The 22297-nt window shown below is 38.5% G+C and overlaps 1 protein-coding gene across 1 annotated transcript in view; it reads left to right on the plus strand.

The window, feature by feature from the left end:
• OTC (ornithine transcarbamylase) overlaps positions 1 to 13653 on the plus strand; it is a 97512-nt gene extending 83859 nt beyond the window's left edge. The window contains exons 11-12 of the mRNA XM_055267892.1: positions 2659 to 2796; positions 11746 to 13653. Coding sequence (XP_055123867.1) covers positions 2659 to 2796; positions 11746 to 11805 — 198 coding nt within the window. The 3' untranslated portion in view covers positions 11806 to 13653. The remainder of the gene's footprint in view (positions 1 to 2658; positions 2797 to 11745) is intronic.
• The last annotated feature ends 8644 nt before the right edge of the window (positions 13654 to 22297 follow it).

Raw genomic sequence — 22297 nt, forward strand, 5'->3', positions numbered from 1 at the left:
GAAAGGCATTTTTGTGCTGGATGAAGGAATTTGAAACCCAGTGAGAAGAGAGGAGCAGGCTTTTCCCTCTCACAAGAGTCGAGGCATTGCAGTGTTTTACTCTTTGTGTGTTTAGAGAAATTAGGTTACTTCCGATGCATGCAGTTTCTTATGGTTTCTCCCCTAAGAAAAGCCCCTTAACTATGCTCCTCAGGCTAGTCCTTGCCTCTATTTTCCGAGGACCTCTAAATCCAGTTTAGTTTTGCTAATGCTCTCCAGGGCTTTCCCAGGGGACTCATCTGTTTGGCTGTCTTCCAGTAAGATCTGGAGCAGTGCTGCTCAGTCTTGAGCAGGTATTAGCATCACCAGAGGAGTTGTTAATACACATCTGGCTGGGTCCCACCCCCAGGGTTTCTGATTCAGTAGGTCAAGTTGAGACCTGAGAATCTGCATTTCTACCAAGTTCCCAGGTGATGCAATGCTGCTGCCTCCAGGGCCACACTTTGAGAAGCAATGTTCTGGAGGAATACCCTAAAAGCCAAATGCACAGGGGTTTTGTCAGCAAAGCAACAAATCTACTTTGGTGGAGAAAGGGATTAAGCAAGTACAGTTAATATTATATTAATAAAGTAATACATAAGTACAAGTTCTTTATTGTTACATATAAAATAGGACAGAAGTTTGAAAAATAAAAAGTAAAAACGTCTTTCTCCCATCTCTTTAACGGAGACTATTCCTAGAGGTAGCCACTGTTTAACAATTTGATGTGTCTCTTTGCAGACCTTTTCTGTGCATTTACATATATATGCCTCAATACACACATAACTATTGATTTTTCTTAAGTGATATTTTAGACATTATTTATTTATTATTTATTATTATTCTTACTTTTTCCACTTAACAGATCTTAGATTTTCTTGCTCATTCATTTAGATATTTTTTATTCTTTTTAGTTGCTGCATAGAATTCCAAAGGATAAGTGGAACCATAATTTACTTAAAATGTTTCCTATTGATAAATTAGGCTATTTCTGAGAATGCTGATTACAAAAATGCTGCAATGAACTTGCTTATACATATTTCTTTGTGCAAATATTACTGGAGAATAAGAACCTGAGAAGAAGAATTTTTGGGTGAAGTGGTATATATTTTTTAAAATATGAGAGTGCTGCTAAATTGCTCACCCAAAGAAGATTAAAAATATATACTCCTGCAGCTGTATATTATAGTTGTTTTTCCATATCCTCTCCATGTTTAGCTTTTATTTACATTTTTAATTTTTCTAAATCTGGAGGAAAAATAGCATCTCATCTTTGTTAAAATTTGCAATTCCTTGATTACTAATGAAGTTAAGCATCTTTTTATGTTAATTGGGCATTACCCTTTTTTCTATAAATTGCTATTACATTTTTTGCCCACTTTCTATTTTTTTGCCTTTTCTATTATTGGTTATAGGAGCTCTTTATATATTATGGCTAATCCCTTATCAGGTGGAATATATTTTCATGGAGATATTTTAAATTATATAAATCGCCTCATACTTACACTTGCTTGGCCAATCTTATATGTGCTTCTGGTGCTGGAACTGTAGGCTTGAAGAACAGTCATTTTATTGATGTATGGCACTTATAAATGTTACTTTTTTCCATGTAATTTTGCTGGTATTTTAGAATTCAAAATGTTCTGAACCTAGAGCTTGGGTGGGAGGTAAAACAAAATTTTAGTACAAAGGCAGTAATTTTGAGGTAAGAAGGTATGAAGGAATGTAGTTTTGAATCTGTATGTGAACAATAGAAATGTATAGGGAAATGTAACTTTCAGGAATTAACTGTTGGAGAAAATTAAAACTGCTAGTACATTTGCATTAAGAATGAAAAATCTAATGCATAGTGCTTATAATCCTGTTTAATTCACCCCTACCTCAGTACTTTTATCTAAATTGTTTTAACTAGTGATGGAGTATGTGTCAAGTGCTAAAAATAATAATTTGGAGATAAGCTCTAAATATAATATTATCACACCAAAGCAACTTTTTAAATATAGTAGACTATAATTGGTGACTTTTGCTATCAGCCACATATTACATTAGTAGAGTTCTTTACTGAAAGGTCTACTGTTCCACTAAATAGAATACCAGAAAACTGAGTTACTGGTGTAACTTGAAGTGATGCTCTCTAAATTAAAAAAAAAAAAAAAAAAAAAAAGACTTGCCAGGCATGGTGGCTCATGCCTGTAATCCCAGCACTTTGAGAGGCGAGGCGGGCGGATCATTTGAGGTCAGGAGTTTAAAACCAGCCTGGCCAACATGGTGAAATCCCGTCTCTACTAAAAACACAAAAATTAACTGGGCATGGTGGCGCATGCCTTTAGTCCCAGCTACTCAGGAAGCTGAGGCAGGAGAATTGCTTGAGCTCTGGAGGCAGAGGTTGCAGTCAGCCGAGATTTTGCCACTGCACTCCAGCCTGGGCGACAGAGCAAGGCTCTGTCTCAAAAAAAAAAATTGAAAGTACCATCTACATTTCTCCCAGGTGTCTTGAGATAAAACCATCACTCTGCTCCTTTGTCTCTCCATTTGCATTGATCTCTGACTACAGGCCATGTGTGTTTTTAGATACTGAAGAAAACAAATATGACTGCCACATATAATAGTCAAAAAGTGGTCTTATCCCCATCTCTTTAGACTGCTAAAGTTGCTGCCTCTGACTGGACATTTTTACACTGCTTGCCCAGAAAGCCAGAAGAAGTGGACGATGAAGTCTTTTATTCTCCACGATCACTAGTGTTCCCAGAGGCAGAAAACAGAAAGTGGACAATCATGGTAAGCAAGAAACAAGGAATGGAGGATACGTTCTTTGTGTGGTTCCAACTTGGTCATTCATACCTTTGGGGAAATAATAAGCAAGTGAGATTATCCAACTACATTACTTGCTCATGTAACATCTATTTTTTCCAGAAACTTTATAATACATCATTAGTGCTTATTAGCATTTATAGTGTATTTGCACGGAGTGAGATTAATCTCCTTTCAAATAAATCCATTTTAACCAAAATTCTTACCACCCTTGATCTGCCTGAGCACCAGCCACCAGTTTGTCAACCATTAAAAGTTGTATAATTCTTATTTTAGAATCTCTTTGTTCATGTTTAGAGAAGCCCCTCATTCAGTTCCTGTATAAAATGGGCATTCAAAACATCTTACTTTTTCCCTTCTCTTTGTCCTCATTACATGCCTTACTTTATGACTGGACTAGATACTTGTTTTCGTTCTTTGAGTTTGGCCATAGGGATATGTGCGTTTTTAGGTATAGAACATTTCCGAATTTCATGGCAAAACTTATCTTAAAAATTAATGGTTCCTTTCAGATAAAGCCACTAGTTTCATCTTCATCACTGTCATTCTAGGAAATATTAACCATATGTCTACTTCATAATATCCCAAATATCACCTGCTCTGGAAAATAGTACTGACATGTCTAACTTAGCTCCACCATTTTTTAGCTTTTAGTGACTTAACTGGTCTCAATTACTGTATCAGCCAGGATCTTACTTGCAAACGGGAGTCCACTCTAGGTAGATAAATGGAAAGTAATGTATTAAGAGACATTAAGTGGCTCCCAGAATCTATGGGGAAAGGAAGTGCAGTGAATAATTCTTGGACACCATATAGCCAGGGACAACACAGGCAGAAAAATGGCCCAATGACACTGTAGTTCTTTTGTAGCCAGAACACCACTGACACAGCCTGGTACCTAAGGCCCTTGAAACTAGATGTCAGATACTCCATTATAGCCACCACAGCTGAAATAGATTTCTCTACCTGCATATGTAGCAGAAGATCCAATCTCTCTGAAGACGGCTTCCACTGCATGTTGTTCACTTCTGCATCCAAGTCTGGAGTAGATGCAGCTGAGTGGGATGCCTGTACCCTAGCTGCAGGGGAGTTTGGGAAATGTAGTTTTTAGCTTTAAGCCTCTGGAGTAGAGAAAAGCAAGCTGGAAAGGACTAGCTGCTAATTATTTATCTAATCTATAAATTGGAATAGGGTTATTGTGAACATTAAAGTAATACGTGTAAAGCTTTTAGTATAGTACATAACACATGGTAAATATTGTTATCATAATTATTACCCTCATTATCATCATCTTCACTATTGATCTGATACAGACCCTATAAAATAAGCAGGGGTTCAAGCTCAACTATGGCTGCTTGGCAGCCAACCATGACTCCCTTTTCAATAGAAGTTTGTATATTAGGCCTAAATTTGTCATATCTAATAACAGGGATGATTTTTTTCACCACATCTTTCCAGCTTGCCACCTCAGGACACTAACTTTGGCCAAAATGTCAATTGCCTTGTTATCTAGGCCAGTACTTCTGAAGCCTTAATGTGCATTTAAATTACCTAGGGGGTCTTGTTAAGGTGCAGATTTGAATTCTGTAGGTCTAAGATGGGGCTTAAGATTTGGCACATCTTTTTTTTTTTTTTTTTTTTAAATAGAGTCTCGCACTGTTGCCCAGGCTGGAGTGCAGTGGTGTGATCTCGGCTCACTGCAACCTCTGCCTCCCGGGTTCAAGCAATTCTCCTACCTCAGCCTCACGAGTAGCTGGGATTACAGGCAGGTGACACCATGCATGGCTAATTTTTGTATTTTTAGTAGGGGGGGGGGTTTCATCATGTTGCCTAGGCTGGTCTCGAACTCCTGACCTCAAATGATCCACCCACCTCAGCCTCGAAAAGCGCTGGGATTACAGGCGTGAGCCACTGTGCCAGGCCGGCACTTCTAATAAGGACCCAGTTAATGCAGGTGCTACTGTCCTGCAGACCACATTTTGAGTAGCAAAGATCTAGATGACAAAGAAAATGTGAGCTCTCCAACCACATACCTCAGGAAGAGACACAGCAAAACATTTTCCTTGAGCTCTGTTTTTCATCAGAAGACAATTGAAGTTACAAAGATAAACCAAGTAAATCCATCAAAGTAGATCCTTTGTAGAAATTCAGTAGGGAAACTTTCCAAAACATCAATTATGGAGATGCTCTGAACTTCTGATTTTTTAAAGAGCTTATTAAACAACGTCTTTAAAACCAATTTACTTGAAAAATTAAATACATAATGTATTCACATGGTTGAAATATTTATGGTGAAATCTTACATCCACCCATTTTTCCATCCATCTAGATCTTACCGCCATCTCCCCATTCCCCATACCCCTGAGTTACCCACTATTATTAGAGGACAATATTTTAAAGAAACCAAGATACAGAATCGTGTTAAAATGAAAGTAGAGAGTCTAAAGTAGAAAGAATGCTCACCTGGGAGTGATGAGACTTGACTTCTGTAACTGGCCTTAATACTAGTCAGCTGTGCCATCTTAGCTAACTCTCTAGGTCCCAGTGTCCTCTCCCGTAAAATAAGCAGATTGAGCCATAGAGATGGCAAATGAGTTTTAATTCTTAGATCCCTAATCTCATCACCGGGCTACAGGAATTCTGTGGAGAAGGATTTTGAGCCTGCCTATGGTGTGAGACAGAAAGAGTGGCATAACTGATTAGCGTGCCTTACACGGACACTAGAAAGGAGGTGGTGATGCATGTGTTGCGCTCTTTATGTCTCTGAGCTAGATGATTTGGAGGTCCCTTTGAGTTCAGTTCATTTCAGCAGCCATATAGTGAGCATCTACTCTGTGCCAGGTCCTCTGCCACGCATTGGAGATTGAAAAAAAGAGAATAGTGTGCAGCCACCACACAGCCTGTACAGTTCACAGAAGCATAATATTTTCAAGTGGGATGAGACCTTAGAGATTATCCACGCTAAATTCCTATTTCATAGGCAAATAAATTATTATTATTATTTTATTTTTATTTTTTGAGAACCCAGGCTGGAGTACAATGGCACGATCTTGGCTCACTGCAACCTCCACTTCCTGGGTTCAAGCGATTCTCCTGCCTCAGCCTCCAGAGTAGCTGGGATTACAGGTGCCCGCCACTGCGCCCGGCTAATTTTTGTATTTTTAGTAGAGGTAGGGTTTCGCCATATTGGCCAGGCTGGTCTCGAACTCCTGACCTCAGGTAATCCACCTGCCTCGGCCTCCCAAAGTGCTGGGATTATAGGTGTGAGCCACTGCAACCAGCCGCAAATAAATTATTCTTATACAGCTTATTTAGAATGGCCTTTAGGTTCAGCACTGCTGTGATACATTTTTCTAAGATGTTCTAATACTTGTCTTCCTCCAGACTACCCTATCCAATACAGTAGCCAGTAGGCACATATGGCTTTTTAAATTTAAATCTAAGCTAATTAAAATTTTACAAAATTGAAGATTCAGGCCAGGCGCAGTGGCTCACGCCTATAATCCCAGCACTTTGGGAGGCCGAGACAGGGGGATTACTTGAGGTCAGGAGTTTGAGACCAGCCTGGCCAACATGGTAAAACTCTGTCTCTACTAAAAATACAAAAATAGCCTGGCATGGCGGCGCACATCTGTAATCCCAGCTACTCAGGAGGCTGAGGCGGGAGAATTGCTTGAACCTGGGAGGCAGAAGTTTCAGTGAGCCAAGATCGTGCCACTGCACTCCAGCCTGGGCGACAGAGCAAGACTCCGTCTCAAAACAAAACAAAAAAAAAAAAAGAGAAAATTCAGTTCCTCAGTTCCTCAGTTATACTACACCAAGTTGTTGAATGCTCAATAGCCACATGTGGCTGGTGGCTACACTATTGGTATTGGACAGCACAGACATTGAACACTTCCATCACTGCCAAGAGCTCTATTGGACAGCACTACTCTAGGGAATAATTTCCACGCATGCAACTTGATTTAAAATAAGGATGAATATAAGAAAGGAAAGCCACAATGTGGCCCTCCAGTTCTGAGATGCCTGTAATGACTGATGTAAGGTATACACTAAAATAGGATGAAGGGCTTTTTCTTTAATGGTGTAGCATTTTTTAAAGCAGAAGTGCCCTCTTTCAGCACTCAGAGTAGCTTTTCAAGGCCTCCATGCTAAGAGATTTCCAGTAGCGCTGTTCAGAACGCTTCACTAATCGCATCATTGTCTTCATAGTGCACAGGTCTTTGGATCCCTTTGTTTAAAAACAAAAATCACCCTTTTCCTCCCCATGAAGCTTGCTTTTGTATTTTTCAGTGATTAATAAGGCAGTAGGACTCACAAAAAGTAGATAGATGTTTTTCCTCTGCCTATGAATTTTACACTGGAGCTAAAATAACCTAAAGGGACCCTGAAAAAAAGAAAAAAGGCTGACACTTCAAAGCACTGTTATCCACATATGACTCGTAAGCCCAAAACACCATTGCGAATGTAATTCACAATATTTTATAGTCATTTACTTCTCCCCAAGTTAGAGTTGCCAGATAAAATAGAGGACACCCAGTTAAATTTGAATTTTAGATAAACAATGAATAATTTTTTGTCTAAGTATGTCTCATGTACTATTTAGAACATATAGTAAAAAATATATTTGTTGTTATCTGAAATTCTTATTTAACTGTTTGTCTGTCCGTGTTTATTTAACTGAATCTGACAATCCTAATCCAAGTTGAATTTGTAAGTTTTTATTTGGAAATAAGGTTGACACAATCCATAGACAATTAAAAACAAAGCAAAAATGAGAGGGGCTCCCAGGAACCCATTAAGAAGTTTACAGTGTCTTTTACCTGGTAGACATTCTTATGCCAAAGTTTGCCCTGGCTAAACTAGTTCCTTCTTGTCATTCAGACATCACCTTAAATGTTACTGTTGAGCAAGATCTTCCCACACCACCCACTCTTAAGTGGTTCCCAAGGCTCCTTTATCTCCTTTTTACATTTTATTTTCTAATGGCACTACTTGATATTTTTTATATTTTTTTTGTCTGTTTGTTGCCTGTCCCCCCACTATAATGAAAACTTCTTTATGAAAGCAGTAATCCTGTCTGTAACGTTCTTTATTATACCTAGAAGTTTGCCTGACACATACTTTAAAGATGGACTCAATACATTTTTGCGGCCTAAAGGCAATATAGGGAATTGGTTTTAGAACATAAGTTTTGGAAATCAGGTTAAAATTCTGGCTCTCTCTGTGATCTTGGGCTCCTAATCAACTTATGCAAGCACCTTAACTTCACTAAGACCAGTTTATTCATATGAGAAATGAGGATAAAAAATAGAACCAACCTCTTAAGGTTATGAGGATTCAATGAGATCAGAGTCATGTGAGCATTGTAGTCAGGACCCAGGGACAGGTAGGTGCAGATCCACCCCTCACCAGCACCACTCAGGAAAATTCCTACATCTCAGTTTCTCTATCTCTATTTTACATCTCTTACCATCTCATACAGTAGGAAAGGATATTAAATGGTATGATGCACATACAGCACTCAGCACCGGGCCTGGCATGTGATAACTTTGATAAGTATATTCAGTTAACACCTTTGAAATATAAGACCTGCACTTTTGATATAGGCTAGGAACACATGTACAGTGTGGTTGAAGTGTAAGAACAAGTACCTGAGAGACCACAAAACTACCTTTTAAGAGTAGAGTCATCCAGATTCACCCATGTTGTCACAAATGACAGGATTTCCTTTTTTAAGGCTGAATACTATTCCATTGGATATATACACCACATTTTCTCTATCCATTCATCCATTGATGGACACTTAGGTTGATTCCATATCTTAGCTATTGTAAATAATGCTGCAGTGAACATGGAAGTGCAGATATCCCTGCACCAGATTGGTTTCAGTTCCTTTGGATATATACTAGGAAATGGGACTGCTGGATCATATGGGAGTTCTAGTTTTAGTTTTTTGAGGAACCTCTATACCATTTTTTATAAAGGCTGTACTAATTTAGATTCCCACCAACAATGCACAGGAGATCCCCCCTCTCTGCATTCCTGTCAACGCTTATCTTTCATTTTTTAAAAATAAAAGCCACTCTAATAGGTGTGTGGTGATATCTCATTGTGGTTTAATTTGCATTTCCCTAATGATTAGTGATACTCAGCATTTTTTCATGAACTTGATGAGTTGTATGTCTTCTTTGGAAAAATGCCTGTTCTGGTCCTTTGCCCATTTTTTAATCAGGTTATTTGTTTTCTTTCTCTTTAATTGTTTGAGTTCCTTATATATTTTGGATATTAATCCCTTAACAGATGTATGGTTTGAAAATATTTTGTCCCATTCTGTGGATTGTCGGTTCACTTTATTTATTGTTTCTTTTGCTGTGCAGAAACTTTGATGCAATTTGATTTGTCTATGTTTGTTTCTGTCGCTTGTGTTTTCAGGGTCATATGTGAACAATTACAAGACTTATGTCATGGAGCTTGATATGGTTTGGCTGTGTCCCCACCCAAATCTCATATTGAATTGTAGCTCCCGTAATTCCCACGTGTTGTGGAAGGGATTGGTGGGAGATAATTGAATCATAGGGGCAGTTTCCCCCATACTGTTCTCATGGTACTGAATAAGTCTCACGAGATCTGATGGTTTTATAAGGGAAAAGCCCTGTTGCTTGGCTCTCATTCTTTCTCTTGCCTGCCACCATGTGAGGCATGCCTTTTGCCTTTTGCAATGATTGTGAGGCCTCCCTAGCCATTGGAACTGTGAGTCCATTAAACCTCTTTTTCTTTATAAATTTCCCAGTCTCGGGTATGTCTTTATCAGCAGCATGAAAAAGGACTAAGACAGAGCTTTTTCCCTATGTTTTCTTTTAGTAGTGTTACAGTTTCAGAGCTTATATTTAAGTCTTTAATCCATTTTGAGTTGATTTTTATATGGTGTGAGTCAAGGGTCCAATTTTATTTTTCTGCATGTGGATATCCAGTTTTCTCAATACCATTTGCTGAAGAGACTGTCCTTTCCCCATTACGTGTTCTTGGCACCTCTGTCAAAAAGCAATTGACCATAAATGCATGGGTTCATTTCTGGGCTTTCCTTACTGTTTTGTTGGTTAATGTGTCTGTTTTTATGACAGTACTATGTTGTTTTTATTAAAATGTCTTTATAATATGTTTTAAAACCAAGGAGTGTGATGCTGCCAGCTTTCTTCCTTTTGTTCCAGATCACTTTGTCTATGTGGGTTCTTTGTGGTTCCCTACAAACTTAAGGATTGTATTTTTGATTTATGTGAAAAATGACATTGGAATTTTGATAGGGGTTGCATTGAATCTGTAGATCACTTTGGGTGGTGTGGACATTTTTACATTAATTCTTTCAATCCATGAACATGGGATATCATTCCATTTATTTGTGTCTTTATTTTCTTTCAGCAGTGTTTTATAGTTTTCAGTAAACAGATCTTTTACCTTCTTGATACAGTTTATACCTAAGTAATTTTTTGTTGCTGTTGCAAATGTGAATTTCTTAATTTTCTTTTCAGATAGTTCATTATTAGTATATTAGAAATGCTACTGATTTATGTATGTTGATTTCATTTTCTGCAATTTTACTGAATTCCCTTATCAGTTCTAACAGTTTTTTGGTGGACATTATGCTAAGTAAAATAACCCAGGCACAGAAAGACAAATACTATATGATCTCACTTGTATGTGGACTCTAAAAAAGTTGAACTCATAGAAGTAGAGAGTAGAATGATGATTACCGGAGGATGGGGGATGGGAAATAAGGCAATGGGGAGTTGTTGATCAAAGGGTACAAAGTTTCAGGTAGACAGGGAGAATAGGTTTTGAGATCTATTACACAGCAGAATGATTATAGTCAATAATAATATATATCTCAAAATAACTTAGAGAAGAAATATCAAATGTCTCTCCATAAAAAAGATAGGTAAGTAAGGTGATGGATATGTTCATTAGCTTGATTTAATCATTGCACATTGTATACATATATCAAAACATCATGTTGTACTCCATAAATGTATACGATTATAATTTATCAATCAAAAAAAAAGAATAGAGTCAGAGAAAACCTGGGTTCCAACCCAGTTCTGCACTATCAATCTCAAGGATTGATTTCCTCAACTATAAATGATAATAATAATAAAAGCTACCTTAGAATTTTGTTGTATTAAATGAGATAATGCGTGAACATTTCCCTCTAGCTCACCAAAGCTCCTGGCACAGTGCTTGAAAAATATTTCTTGACCAATACATGATACGGTACTTAGTATTCTATCTAATACCTAGTAAGCACTCAGTTAACATTCACCATAGTTTCTGATATTATTGTCATTCTTGTGGAGGTTGAGAAGAGTAAAAGCGAAGATTATCATTTGTGGTTGACAGACCAAGGGGAAGCTGTATACTCTTGGCTATAGAGATAATACTCTTTCAGGAATACCCAGCTTCAGAGAGCAGACATTGCTCAGATTACTCTACATCTGATTCATCCTAAACTTCTCTAGGTTGTGAGAGATCAAACCACAGTATAAACACAAGGATCGGGAATAGGAGAGATGATATTTCTCTAACACTAGCCAATACTTTACTTATGACTGGAAAATTCAATCACGGCTACCACTGTAGCGTCTCATTTCAACTCTGTGACCCACTAGTCCTGGAATTAGGCCTAATTATGCAGTGTTTGTGTGTCTATTTGGATCAGTCTGATCTCTGTTGACTTTCATTTATACCCTCCTCCAATAAATAAATAAATATTAGTTCAGAACTGTTCTCTTACCATTTTCTTGAGAAAACACATTTTAACTGTAACCCTGCAAAGCTGAAACCTAATTCACCTTTTCTAGGTCCCTAAGCAGACTGTCGCTAATGTTTATCCATTTCTTTCTTTCTTTGTTGTGTCATCAGGCTGTCATGGTGTCCCTGCTGACAGATTACTCACCTCAGCTCCAGAAGCCTAAATTTTGATGTTGTGTCACTTGTCAAGAAAGAAGCAATGTTCTTCAGTAACAGAATGAGTCGGTTTATGGGGGAAAGGAGAAGAGAATCTAAAAAATAAACAAATCCCTAACACATGGTATGGGTGAACCGTATGATATTGCTTTGCCATTGTGAAACTTTCCTGAAGCCTTTAATTTAAGTGCTGATGCACTGTAATACACGCTTAACTTTGCTTAAACTCTCTAATACACAATTTCTGAGTTACATTTAGGTATCATATTAATTATCATATACATTTACTTCAACATAAAATACTGTGTTCATAATGTATAATGTCTAAGCCATTAAGTGTAATCTATGCTTATTACCTAAATAAATTATCACCTACGCTAATTTATAAGTAAACATGTACCAGGCAGTCAGCTACTGGTAAATCTGTGGGCTGTGTTCCTGTCCCCTAGGACCAACTAGAAAGCCAAATGATTCATCTTGCCGATGTGGTACAATTTTCAGGCCAATGAGGTAGACAGGCATTCATTTATGGAGGCAAATAACGAAATTCTTAAAATATAGCTATTACTGTGCCCAAACTCTGAAGTGTTTTCCAATAACTTGTGAGAATGTGGTAGTGGGGAATCCTTCAAGAGCATGCATCTCTTCTCTGTAATGAGTACTTACTGTTACAAGCCATAAGAAGCTTTTGTTAGCAAGTGGTAAAACCATGGATACCTAGAGTAGCATTTTCTTAGGTTCAAATTCTCCAACAAGAACAATTTAATCTTTTTCACGTCTGTGCCTGTCATGCATCTACTCACACCATATGCTGAATATTTCCATAAATCTACTGCTTGCAACATTTTAGCCAATCTTTTTCCTCTAATTTTTCTTTGGGGTAATAAAAATTTACATTATTGAATTATTATAATGTAATTACAACTAGATTTCTCTTGTGGGTGATTAACATTTGTATTGTTGAATTATTATGATATAATTTGAATTTTTTAGTTAAAATGTTAAATAACATAAGTGAAGTTTTTAAAAAAAATTATACATTTTACAGAAGACAAAATAATGTAATTTCCTTTACATTCTACATTTACTATTAGAAAAATGTTCCCAGGCTGGTTGACTGATATTCTTCAGCACACAGCTCTGACTTAAATGAGTAAGCAAGGGATGAATTACAAATTAGATTTGCAATGAAGGTGCAATAAAACATTTTTTGTGGGGGAAAGAGGCTCATAATGTTACAGAAAAAAACATCAAATATTCCAGTAAATGTCAAAGGTGACTTTCACGTCCATGGTAATTTATTGGAAGCACTTAGAAAGAGAGTGGAGTTTAGTGGAATATCTTTCAGCAGAGAGTATAACAAGGTGTCATATGGATTGTGGAAGGCTCACCCTCAAATTGCCTACATAGAAAGAAGTGTTCTTCCACTTGCCAAATGGTCTGCCATAGTAACGAGCTCCCATCTCATTCCTGGTTATTCTTTGAACTAAATGGATGGTATAGTCTTCTTCCCTCAATTGGAAAGAACTTGTAATAATTTTCTTGCCAAAATATAGTCATTTTTTCCTCAAAAAGCTCTATAGCTTTCTTTATTGTGTACATACAATTTAACCTCATTCTCAGCCCAATTCTGTAGGAATGTATTTGCTTTCTTAACTTTTCATCTTAATCAGGCATTATTTATATTGTCAGGAAAAAAGAAAATAGGGGAGGAAAATTCACCCTTAATTTTAGCAAAGCTGTTTTTGTCTCCTCTTTCTTCTTACCCCTTTTCCTATATAGCTGTTACAACTCCAAAGTCTAACTAAAACTCTAGAAATGACCCTTGCATCTTTGGTGTACATAATAAATCCTGTCACCTAATATAACTAGCCAAAGAGCTCTTTTCTTCCAGGATTTCTCCACAATAACATTGGGAGTAGAAACCACAAGTGATTACACTGCAATGATTTCAATGTCATCAGTTTTTGTTTTTGTTTTTGTTTTCAGTGATAAATTTTCAGGTACTTTAGAAAAGTAATTCAGTGTCAGGGCTGGGCATGGTGGCTCATGCCTGTAATTCTGGCACTTTGGGAGCCCGAGGTGGGCAGATCACCCGAGGTCAGGAGTTCAAGACCAGCCTGGCCAACATGGTGAAACTCCCCATCTCTACTAAAAAAGTACCAAAATTAGCTGGGTGTGGTGGTGGGCACCTGTAATCCCAGCTACTCAGGAGGCTGAGGCGGGAGAATCGCTTGAACCCCAGAGGCAAAAGTTGCAGTGAGCTGAGATCACATCACTGCCCTCCAGCCTAGGTGACAGAGCAAGACTCCGTCAAAAAAAAAAAAAATTTAATGTCAGATATTTCTTATTTTTTCTCTTCTTTTTTTTTTTTTTTGAAACAGGATCTCACTTTGTCACCCAGGCTGGAGTGCGGTGGTATGCTCTCAGCTCACTGCAGCCTCTGCCTCCCGAGTTCAAAGAATTCTCCTGCCTCAGCCTCCCCAGTAGCTGGGACTACAGGCACGCATCACCATGCCCAGCTAATTTTTGTATTTTTAGTAGAGACAGGGTTTCACCATGTTAGCCAGGCTGATCTCAAACTCCTGAGCTCAAGTGATCCACTCACTTCGACCTCCCAAAGTGCTTGGGATTACAGGCGTGGGCCGCCATAACTGGCCTCAATATCAGATATTTCTATCTGGATATTGTGCTAATTACTTGACTTTGGTAATGTCCCTGGGTAGAAAGATCTCCACGGAGAATCAGCATGGCAATGCCATCGTAGATCTCCTATACAAGTGACCCTAGAACCTCAGTTAAAATGTCAGAGCCCCCTTGGTCCAGTGCCAAAGTTCCATAGCAAGTCTTCTCATGTGATAAAGATGAGTGAGGACTACATATGAAGAAAGTATTCAGAACACATTCCTTTTGAGCCTTTTTGTCTTGGAAGCTCTCATCAATGTCTTACATGGAGATGATTGAGGCATATCTGAGGACATGGTACCGCTCGGCAATTTTGTAGGGTTGATATCCTTTGACAAATATAAAGGGTCATATTAAATAACAGAAAACCACTCAAGTCATAATGATCAGACTCCTATAACCAAGAATGCCACATACTGCCTTGCAGGTTGTGGTTTGTGTAACGGTCTCAGGTGAAAGAAATGAATAAAGGTTGAGACCCAGTCTGCACTTCAATTACCAAGCCTTGCGTCTCCTTATAGGCCTTGTAGCCAGGAGGAAGGAATGCCTTTTTTGTATGTTGTCCATGGAGAGGGGGCACTTTTTAGTATTTCATATACCCGAATAGGTGCTTTGCTTTAAATCATACAAAGGATCAGTGTCTAGTAGGGGAGACCCTGCCATCAGCAACTTACATTTCAGTATCACCTTGTACTTGAGGGCAATGAGACACATACAATGCAGTGATAGTTTTGGTGTCTTGCCTCAGTTTCTGCTAGGTTCCTTAAGACGCCATAGTGAAAATGATAGTGTCTGTCCATTTTGTGTGGCAAACACATGACACAAATCATTGAAACAAGTATTTGAGAATCAACCCTGTAGTTATTTAATATTTTAAAGAAATTCTTCCCTAATAATTATTCAGAAAAATTAATATCAATTATTGATAAAAATAATCATGGTCAGATAAAATGGAATTGAATTCCCTGACATGTGCTAAAACATTTCACAGTCTTATTAATGCCTCACTTATGTCCGTGACAGTAGACTTAGTCTCTAATACACACTTTTGTGAAACTCATCCCCAGAGAAAATGCAAGCACAACTGCCTTCTGGAGCAAAATCATTAGGCAAATGAATTTTCAAACCGGAACAGGGTTTTAAAAAATCCAGTCTATCCCTTCATTTCACAAAAGAAAAAACTAGGAAATAACAACAATCTTCCTAGTATAGAAATATATTCAATAGAGAGGGATAATTCATGTGCTCAATGCCCCTCTGCAAATGATCTGGGATCCTACACGTATAGCTGCTTGAATTGATTTACCCACAGGCTGAATGGGGAATGGGAAGCTGGCTGGTCCAGGGCTATGGCTCTATAAGGCCAAGGGATAGAGAGGAAAATTCACACCTTAGGCAGAGGTGGACACTGATATCCAGAGATACAAACAGAAACCTAAAATTACATCCATGTGGTAGATGCTGGTGGTGCCCCATCCAGATGCCTTTCACCTGGGTTTGTCCATCCCCCAGCTGCTGACAGGGTTGCGCGCTAATGCCTCACAGCTGCCTCTTTCTTTGAAGTGCTGCTCTCAGCCACCAGGAACTACTATTAGCCCAGGATGTCAGACTCTCACCCTGACCTGGCCACTAGTAGCCCACAGTCAATGAGTGACTGATATAGGGATATAAAAACTTGGCTCCCTTCCCTCCAGGCAGGACCAGGTGTGTGGGTGAAATTTCAGCCCCAGAACTCCACGTGGGTGGGATCAGGCCAAAGCTAGTAACCATTTGAGACCACGTCCTTGCTTAGCTTCCCTCCACTCCTCCCCCCACCCCTCTCTGACACCTCAACCTGATTCCCTTCTGCTGCGAGTGTGTCCTCAGTAAATCACTGGCACAAGAATCCCCATCTCAGGCTACATTTTAGGGAATAAAATCTAAGATGATCCATGAATAAGATTTTCTGTGGGTCTGTACTGCTCATCCTTCAGGCATCAAGGAGTAGGGAGCTAAGAGGCTATTAGACAAATGTGGAAGAGCACATGTTCAACAAGCAAAAACTTTTCCAGTTACCAGGATCAACCTTTTGTAGAAGACAGCAGAATATTAAAAATAACAAATACTATTTTTCTGTCACATATTCAAATTCAAAACAGGAAATTTATTACCTGCATGGAATAGGAATGAGACCAATTTACTTTCCCCAGAGAAGAGGAGATTTAAGTTAACTGCCACAATATTTCTGATTAATTTCTGTGGCATTTTAGTATCCTTATAGATTGGCAACCTCAGTAGCTGTTCAGTTGGTCTGCCCCCTGCCCTGGCTTCCTGAGGCTGTGTTGGCATACTTTAGTGCAAGAGTGTCCAATCTTTTGGCTTCTCTGGGCCACATTGGAAGAATTATCTTGGGCCACACATAAAATACACTAACACTAATGGTAACTGCGGAGCTAACAATAAAAAAATTGCAAAAAAATCTCATAATGTTTTAAGAAAGTTTACGAATTTGTGTTGGGCTGCATTCAAGGCTGTCCTGGGCCGCATGCGGCCCATGGGCCACGGGTTGGACAAGCACAAGCTTGTTTTCGTGGTTCTCCAACTTAAGTGTGCATCAGAATCCCCTGGAGGGCTTGATAATACACAGATTACTGGGCCCCACCTGCAAAGTATCTGATTTAGCAGATTTGAAGTGAGGCCTAAGAATCTGTACTTTAACAAGTTCTTAGGGATACTGATGCTGCTGATCCAGGGACCACACTGAGATCAGTGGTCTGAGGCAATTCTGAAGGCTTATATGAAGGGTTTTCACCCCCCATATCCGTAAAATACCACTATAAAGTATATGACACAACCCAGATTGTCTGACTATTGCTCTGTCTTTGGAGTCACTGAGGCCTGGGTTTCATCCCTCCTCTGCTGTATAACAGTTATCCAACCCTGCTCTTCTCATCTGTAAAATGAGAATAATAATGCTCATCTCATAGAGTTGTTGGGAGAATTAAATGCAGTAACATATATAATAGTATTTGGCTTAGAGCAAATGCTAAACAAATATTAGCCCCCTTTTATTTTTTCAATTGTTTTTAACACTGTCTATTTTTTCTGTAGCCCTTTGTAAAAATTTATATCCCATCATCAGAAAGATATTGAGTGGAATATTTAGTATAAAAAAAGTACAAAAATTGGCAGAGCCCAGTAGCTGACACTTTATTTAGTCATTTCTGTCTAGGAGCTGGTTTGTAAATATGCAACTCAGGGGAGTGACTTGGCTCATTGCCAAATGGAATCTTGGAGGCCAACAAATCTGAAAATCCAATCAAGGTGATTAAACTCTGTTTAGAAAGGCACCACAGGAATATGTATTTATGTGAAATAAATCAGGGGCATTTAGTAATTGCTGAACTTGAGGTCTAGCTGGCAAAAGAGGAAAAAGATTAGGAAGAACTCATCAAGGTTTATTGTCCATCTTTGAGAATAGCGCTGCTCAAAAGAGGAAGTTTCCACACTGTTCTTAAGGCAGCAGTTCTCAAAAGTTTTGGACTCAGAAACTCTTTATGCTCTTATAAATTATGAAGATCTTAAAAAGCTTTTATTTATGTGGGATATATCGGTATAAGCCACACTAGAAAGCAAAACAGAAATTTTAGAAATATTTATTTATTGATTCATTTATTATAACAATAATAAACATATTACAAGTTGACATAAGCAACATATTTTATGAGAAATAACTACATTTTCCACAACAAAATAAAGTTAATCAATGGAGTGGCCAGCCTGGTTTTATATCTCACCTTACATTATATGTTTTTGGAAAAAGTGACTATTTTAATAGTCTTTGCAGCTAACTGTGGATATCTTTTGTTGTTACACTAAAACTCCACAACTGATTATAACTCCTTAAAGATTAGTTGCAATGTGGAATCTGAAACCATATAAATTAACTTTTCTACACTGTTACATTTAATTTCATGTCTATCTTGCCCTTTGAATGGACCTTTTACTCACACATGATTCCACATTGATCATTTGGAAAATATCAGTTCACTGAGTTATACAGATCTTCCAAATAATGGCACATTTCATTATATAAAATCAGAAAATCATATTTGTTAATATCACTGCTGATCTCATTAGAAAAATCCTTAAGCATTGAGAAGTAAATACACATTTTACACAATTCTAGTTTTCTCTTGAAAGCTCAAATTTTGTCTTTGACAAGAAATAATGCCAACTGCTTTCCTTAAAATGACAGGTACACTTTGTTCATTTTCAAGATGTCTGCCAAATATCCAAGTTTCAATGACCATTTTGTCAGTTGCTTTTTTCCCAAGTAAAACTGGTGTCCCATATAAAAGGTGGCTAGTTAAATGCACAATTCAAAGAATTGCAAAAGTGCTTTTCTTCAAGACAACCATCATACTTCATTATGCCACAGAAGGACTTAATGCTCACCTCCCATTTCATCACACAGAATATTAAAAAGATGTGTCCTCAAGGGCTGAAATTTAATATTAACAATTTTTACTGTTTCATCAAGGACTTTTTTTTTTTTTTTTTGAGACAGAGTCTTGCTCTGTCATCCAGGGTGGAGTGCAGTGACGTGATCTCGGCTCACTGCAACCTCTGCCTCCTGGATTCAAGTGATTCTCATGCCACAGCCTCCCGAGTAGCTGGGATTACAGGCACCCGCCACCATGCCCAGCTAATTTTTGTATTTTTAGTAGAGATGAGGTTTCACCATGTTGGCCAGACTGGTCTGGAACTCCTGGCCTCAAGTGATTGGACTGATTTGGCCTCCCAAAGTGCTGGGATTACAGGCGTGAGCCACTGCCCCTGGCCATCGAAGACATTCTTAAGTGAATTCGGCTTTTTTGTTAAGTGCCTCTGTGTGATAGTGAAGAACACAATGATTTTTGGTTCTACTGCTTTGATTTGTACTAAGGTGTCAGCAATTTTTCTCACCATTTCTTTTGCATCATCTGCTGACGCTGCTGTTCCAGGGAACACACTTTGTAAAGCACGGCCCTATACTGCCTTCAGGGATCCAAGAGAGGCCAAGAAGGCAGAACTCTGGCTTCCATTTTTGGAACAACCATTTTTGATTAAACAAGAACAACCATTTTTGATTAAACAAGAACAACTGACCCCATTCTGATTTTTTTTTTTTTTTTTTTGAGATGGAGTCTTGCTCCGTCTCCCAGACAGGAGTGCAGTGGTGTGATCTCGGCTCACTGCAACGTCTGCCTCCCTGGTTCAAGCGATTCTCCTGCCTCAGCCTCCTGAGTAGCCGGGATTACAGGTGCCTGCCACCATGCCTGGCTAATCTTTGCATTTTTAGTAGAGACAGGGTTTTGCCATGTTGGCCAGACTGGTCTCAAACTCCTGACCTCAAGTAATCCACCTGCTTCAGTCTCCCAAAGTGCTGGGATTACAAGCATGAGCCACCAGGCCCAGCTCTCATTCTAGTTTTATCTGTAATGTTTATTAGCGTTCCTTCAAAAACATTCTGGTAGAAAATAAAATGTTTATGATTTATTATTGTAAAACAAGTCTTGACTGTACTATGAATACAATTCACATTGAAGTCTTTTATTAAAAAATTCTATGCATACAAAGCTATTTTTAGAGCCCCAAGTGTGTGCCAGGCATTGTGTTAGGTTCTGGGGATACAGTAATTGACAAGAAAGACATGATCACTGCCCTCATGGTGCTTATAGTTTAATAGGGAAGACTGACAACCACATGTAAATAGATACTGTGATAAGAGCTGTGTGGGAAACAAACTGGATGCTATAATAGAAAATAAAGGGATGAAAGGAAGGATAAACATTTGGATTGGTAGTTCTCAAACTTTTATGGGTATCAGAATTAACTGGAGAGCTAATAAAGAATACAGTTGTCCTGGCTTAATCAAAGTAAGGAAAGCCTGGGCCTCTGTGTTTTTACCAAATGATTTTCCAAATTTCGAGTAGTACTGCTTTAAATATAGTTCCCAGAGCCAGCCTCTCAAAGAAGGTGACCTTAAGCTGAGTCCTGACTGATGAGAATAATTCGGAAAAACAGGCTTTTCACTGGATTTGGATCAGATTTGTCTGAGGTGATGCCAGTGCTTCAGCTGTAGGGCTGAGAAGTTTATTTATAGCTTAATTAACCCCTTTCTATTTCTTACTACAAGTACATTTGATCACTTAAGTGAACGACTAGAGGGATTCCTATAACAAACGTGCTTTATGAGCAGGAGTGGTTACACTAGACGTTTTGTATCTACTAACCATGCCATGGAACATCTCTCTGAAAGACTTATCCCATTAACAAGGGACTGATCACATATCCTTACCTTTAAAATCTTTCACTGCAATTGGCTCTTTTTCTGACAATGTCTTTTTACATAGTCACTGAACGATAAATTCTGAGTTCTCTGAAATTCTCTTCGTTGTCTTGCTAAGAGGTTAACAACCAGCATGACACTTTGAATTAATTCTCAAAGTGCTTATGCTAATAAGATTATCTCCCCTCAAGGCTTTTCATTAAATATAATTGTAAAAATTACATTTCTTTAAGGCCAGTAAAAGAAATCAAGGTATTTAATTTCTGATTTCCACATAATTAAATGAATAATGGAGGGGAAGAATATTCCAGCTAGAGGGAATAGTGCACAGGTTGGCCCTGAGATGAAAGAGGGCTTGTCTTCTTCATGGGACTGGAAGAAGAGAGTGTAGCTACAGTATGGTGAGCAAGAGAGAGAGGAGCACAAGACCCATCTGAAAAGTTCAGCAGGGATCAGTCCATATTGGCCTTTGAGGCTATGATAAGAAGTTTGGTTTTTATTTTATGTTCAATGGGAAGCCGCTGACACAACCTATCCATCAAAAGTGTTCTGTGAAGACAACTTTGAGTTTGTACAACAGATCTGTTTATAAAATAGGTACCTGGGAGGACAATCAGTATTGGCAGAACTAGCTCCAGGATTCTGAGCTCCATTTTACTGGCTCATGCTTCACTCTATCTCTTCATTTTTCCATTGTTAACTCTTGCCTTCCTCTGCTTCTCTGTATTCACCTCCCTATTAGTCTTTCAATGTATTCCATCCTCCTCATCTTTCTTGCTCCTGGAAGAATTGGAATTCGGGATCCCATCTTAAGTGCAGGATGACCTTCAGAAGGAAAAGAAACTTTTTATCTGACGAATGCAAGCCCTCTTCAATTATCAGGCCCAGAGAGGTGTTAAAATGCAACAGCAGTGAAATCTCACTCCCACTTGAGCTAAATAATTACATCTTGAGGGCACTTGCTATATGGGTTCTAGACTAACTGAAGCCAAGTAGCTATGAAATGCCATATGCTAGACACCATAATTCATAGCCATAGTTTAGCAATGCATAACCAACCTCTAACCAATCTTGTTCCGGTAAACCAGTGAGAATTCCTGTCAAACAACTTTGTATCAGAAAACTCCTTGTCCCCTTTTGCCTTTAAAAATCTTGTAACAAAAAGGCCCAAATGGAGCATTCCCCAAGGCAAGTTGAAAGTGTGTCCTGAGCTGCAGTCCTCAATCTTTGCCCAAATAAACTCGCTATGTTAATTTTGTCTCCTTTTCTTGTTTTAGTTTGATAGCCTGAAGGATGAGAATATCAGCTATTCCAATCCTACTGGTCCTCTTAGCTGGATGACCTTGGCTGAGTCTTATAGCCTCAGACTCCTCATCTGTAAACAGAGGATAGTAATAATGACTACTTATAGAAATAATGTGCAAGTCCAGGGAAATATTTAGAGCATGGCCTGCTACATAGCACATGCTCAAAAATGTTAGTGACATATCTCGTATTTCCTATTCAAAC

Source organism: Symphalangus syndactylus, chromosome X (genome assembly GCF_028878055.3).
Source record: "Symphalangus syndactylus isolate Jambi chromosome X, NHGRI_mSymSyn1-v2.1_pri, whole genome shotgun sequence".
Taxonomy (NCBI): Eukaryota; Metazoa; Chordata; class Mammalia; order Primates; family Hylobatidae; genus Symphalangus; species Symphalangus syndactylus.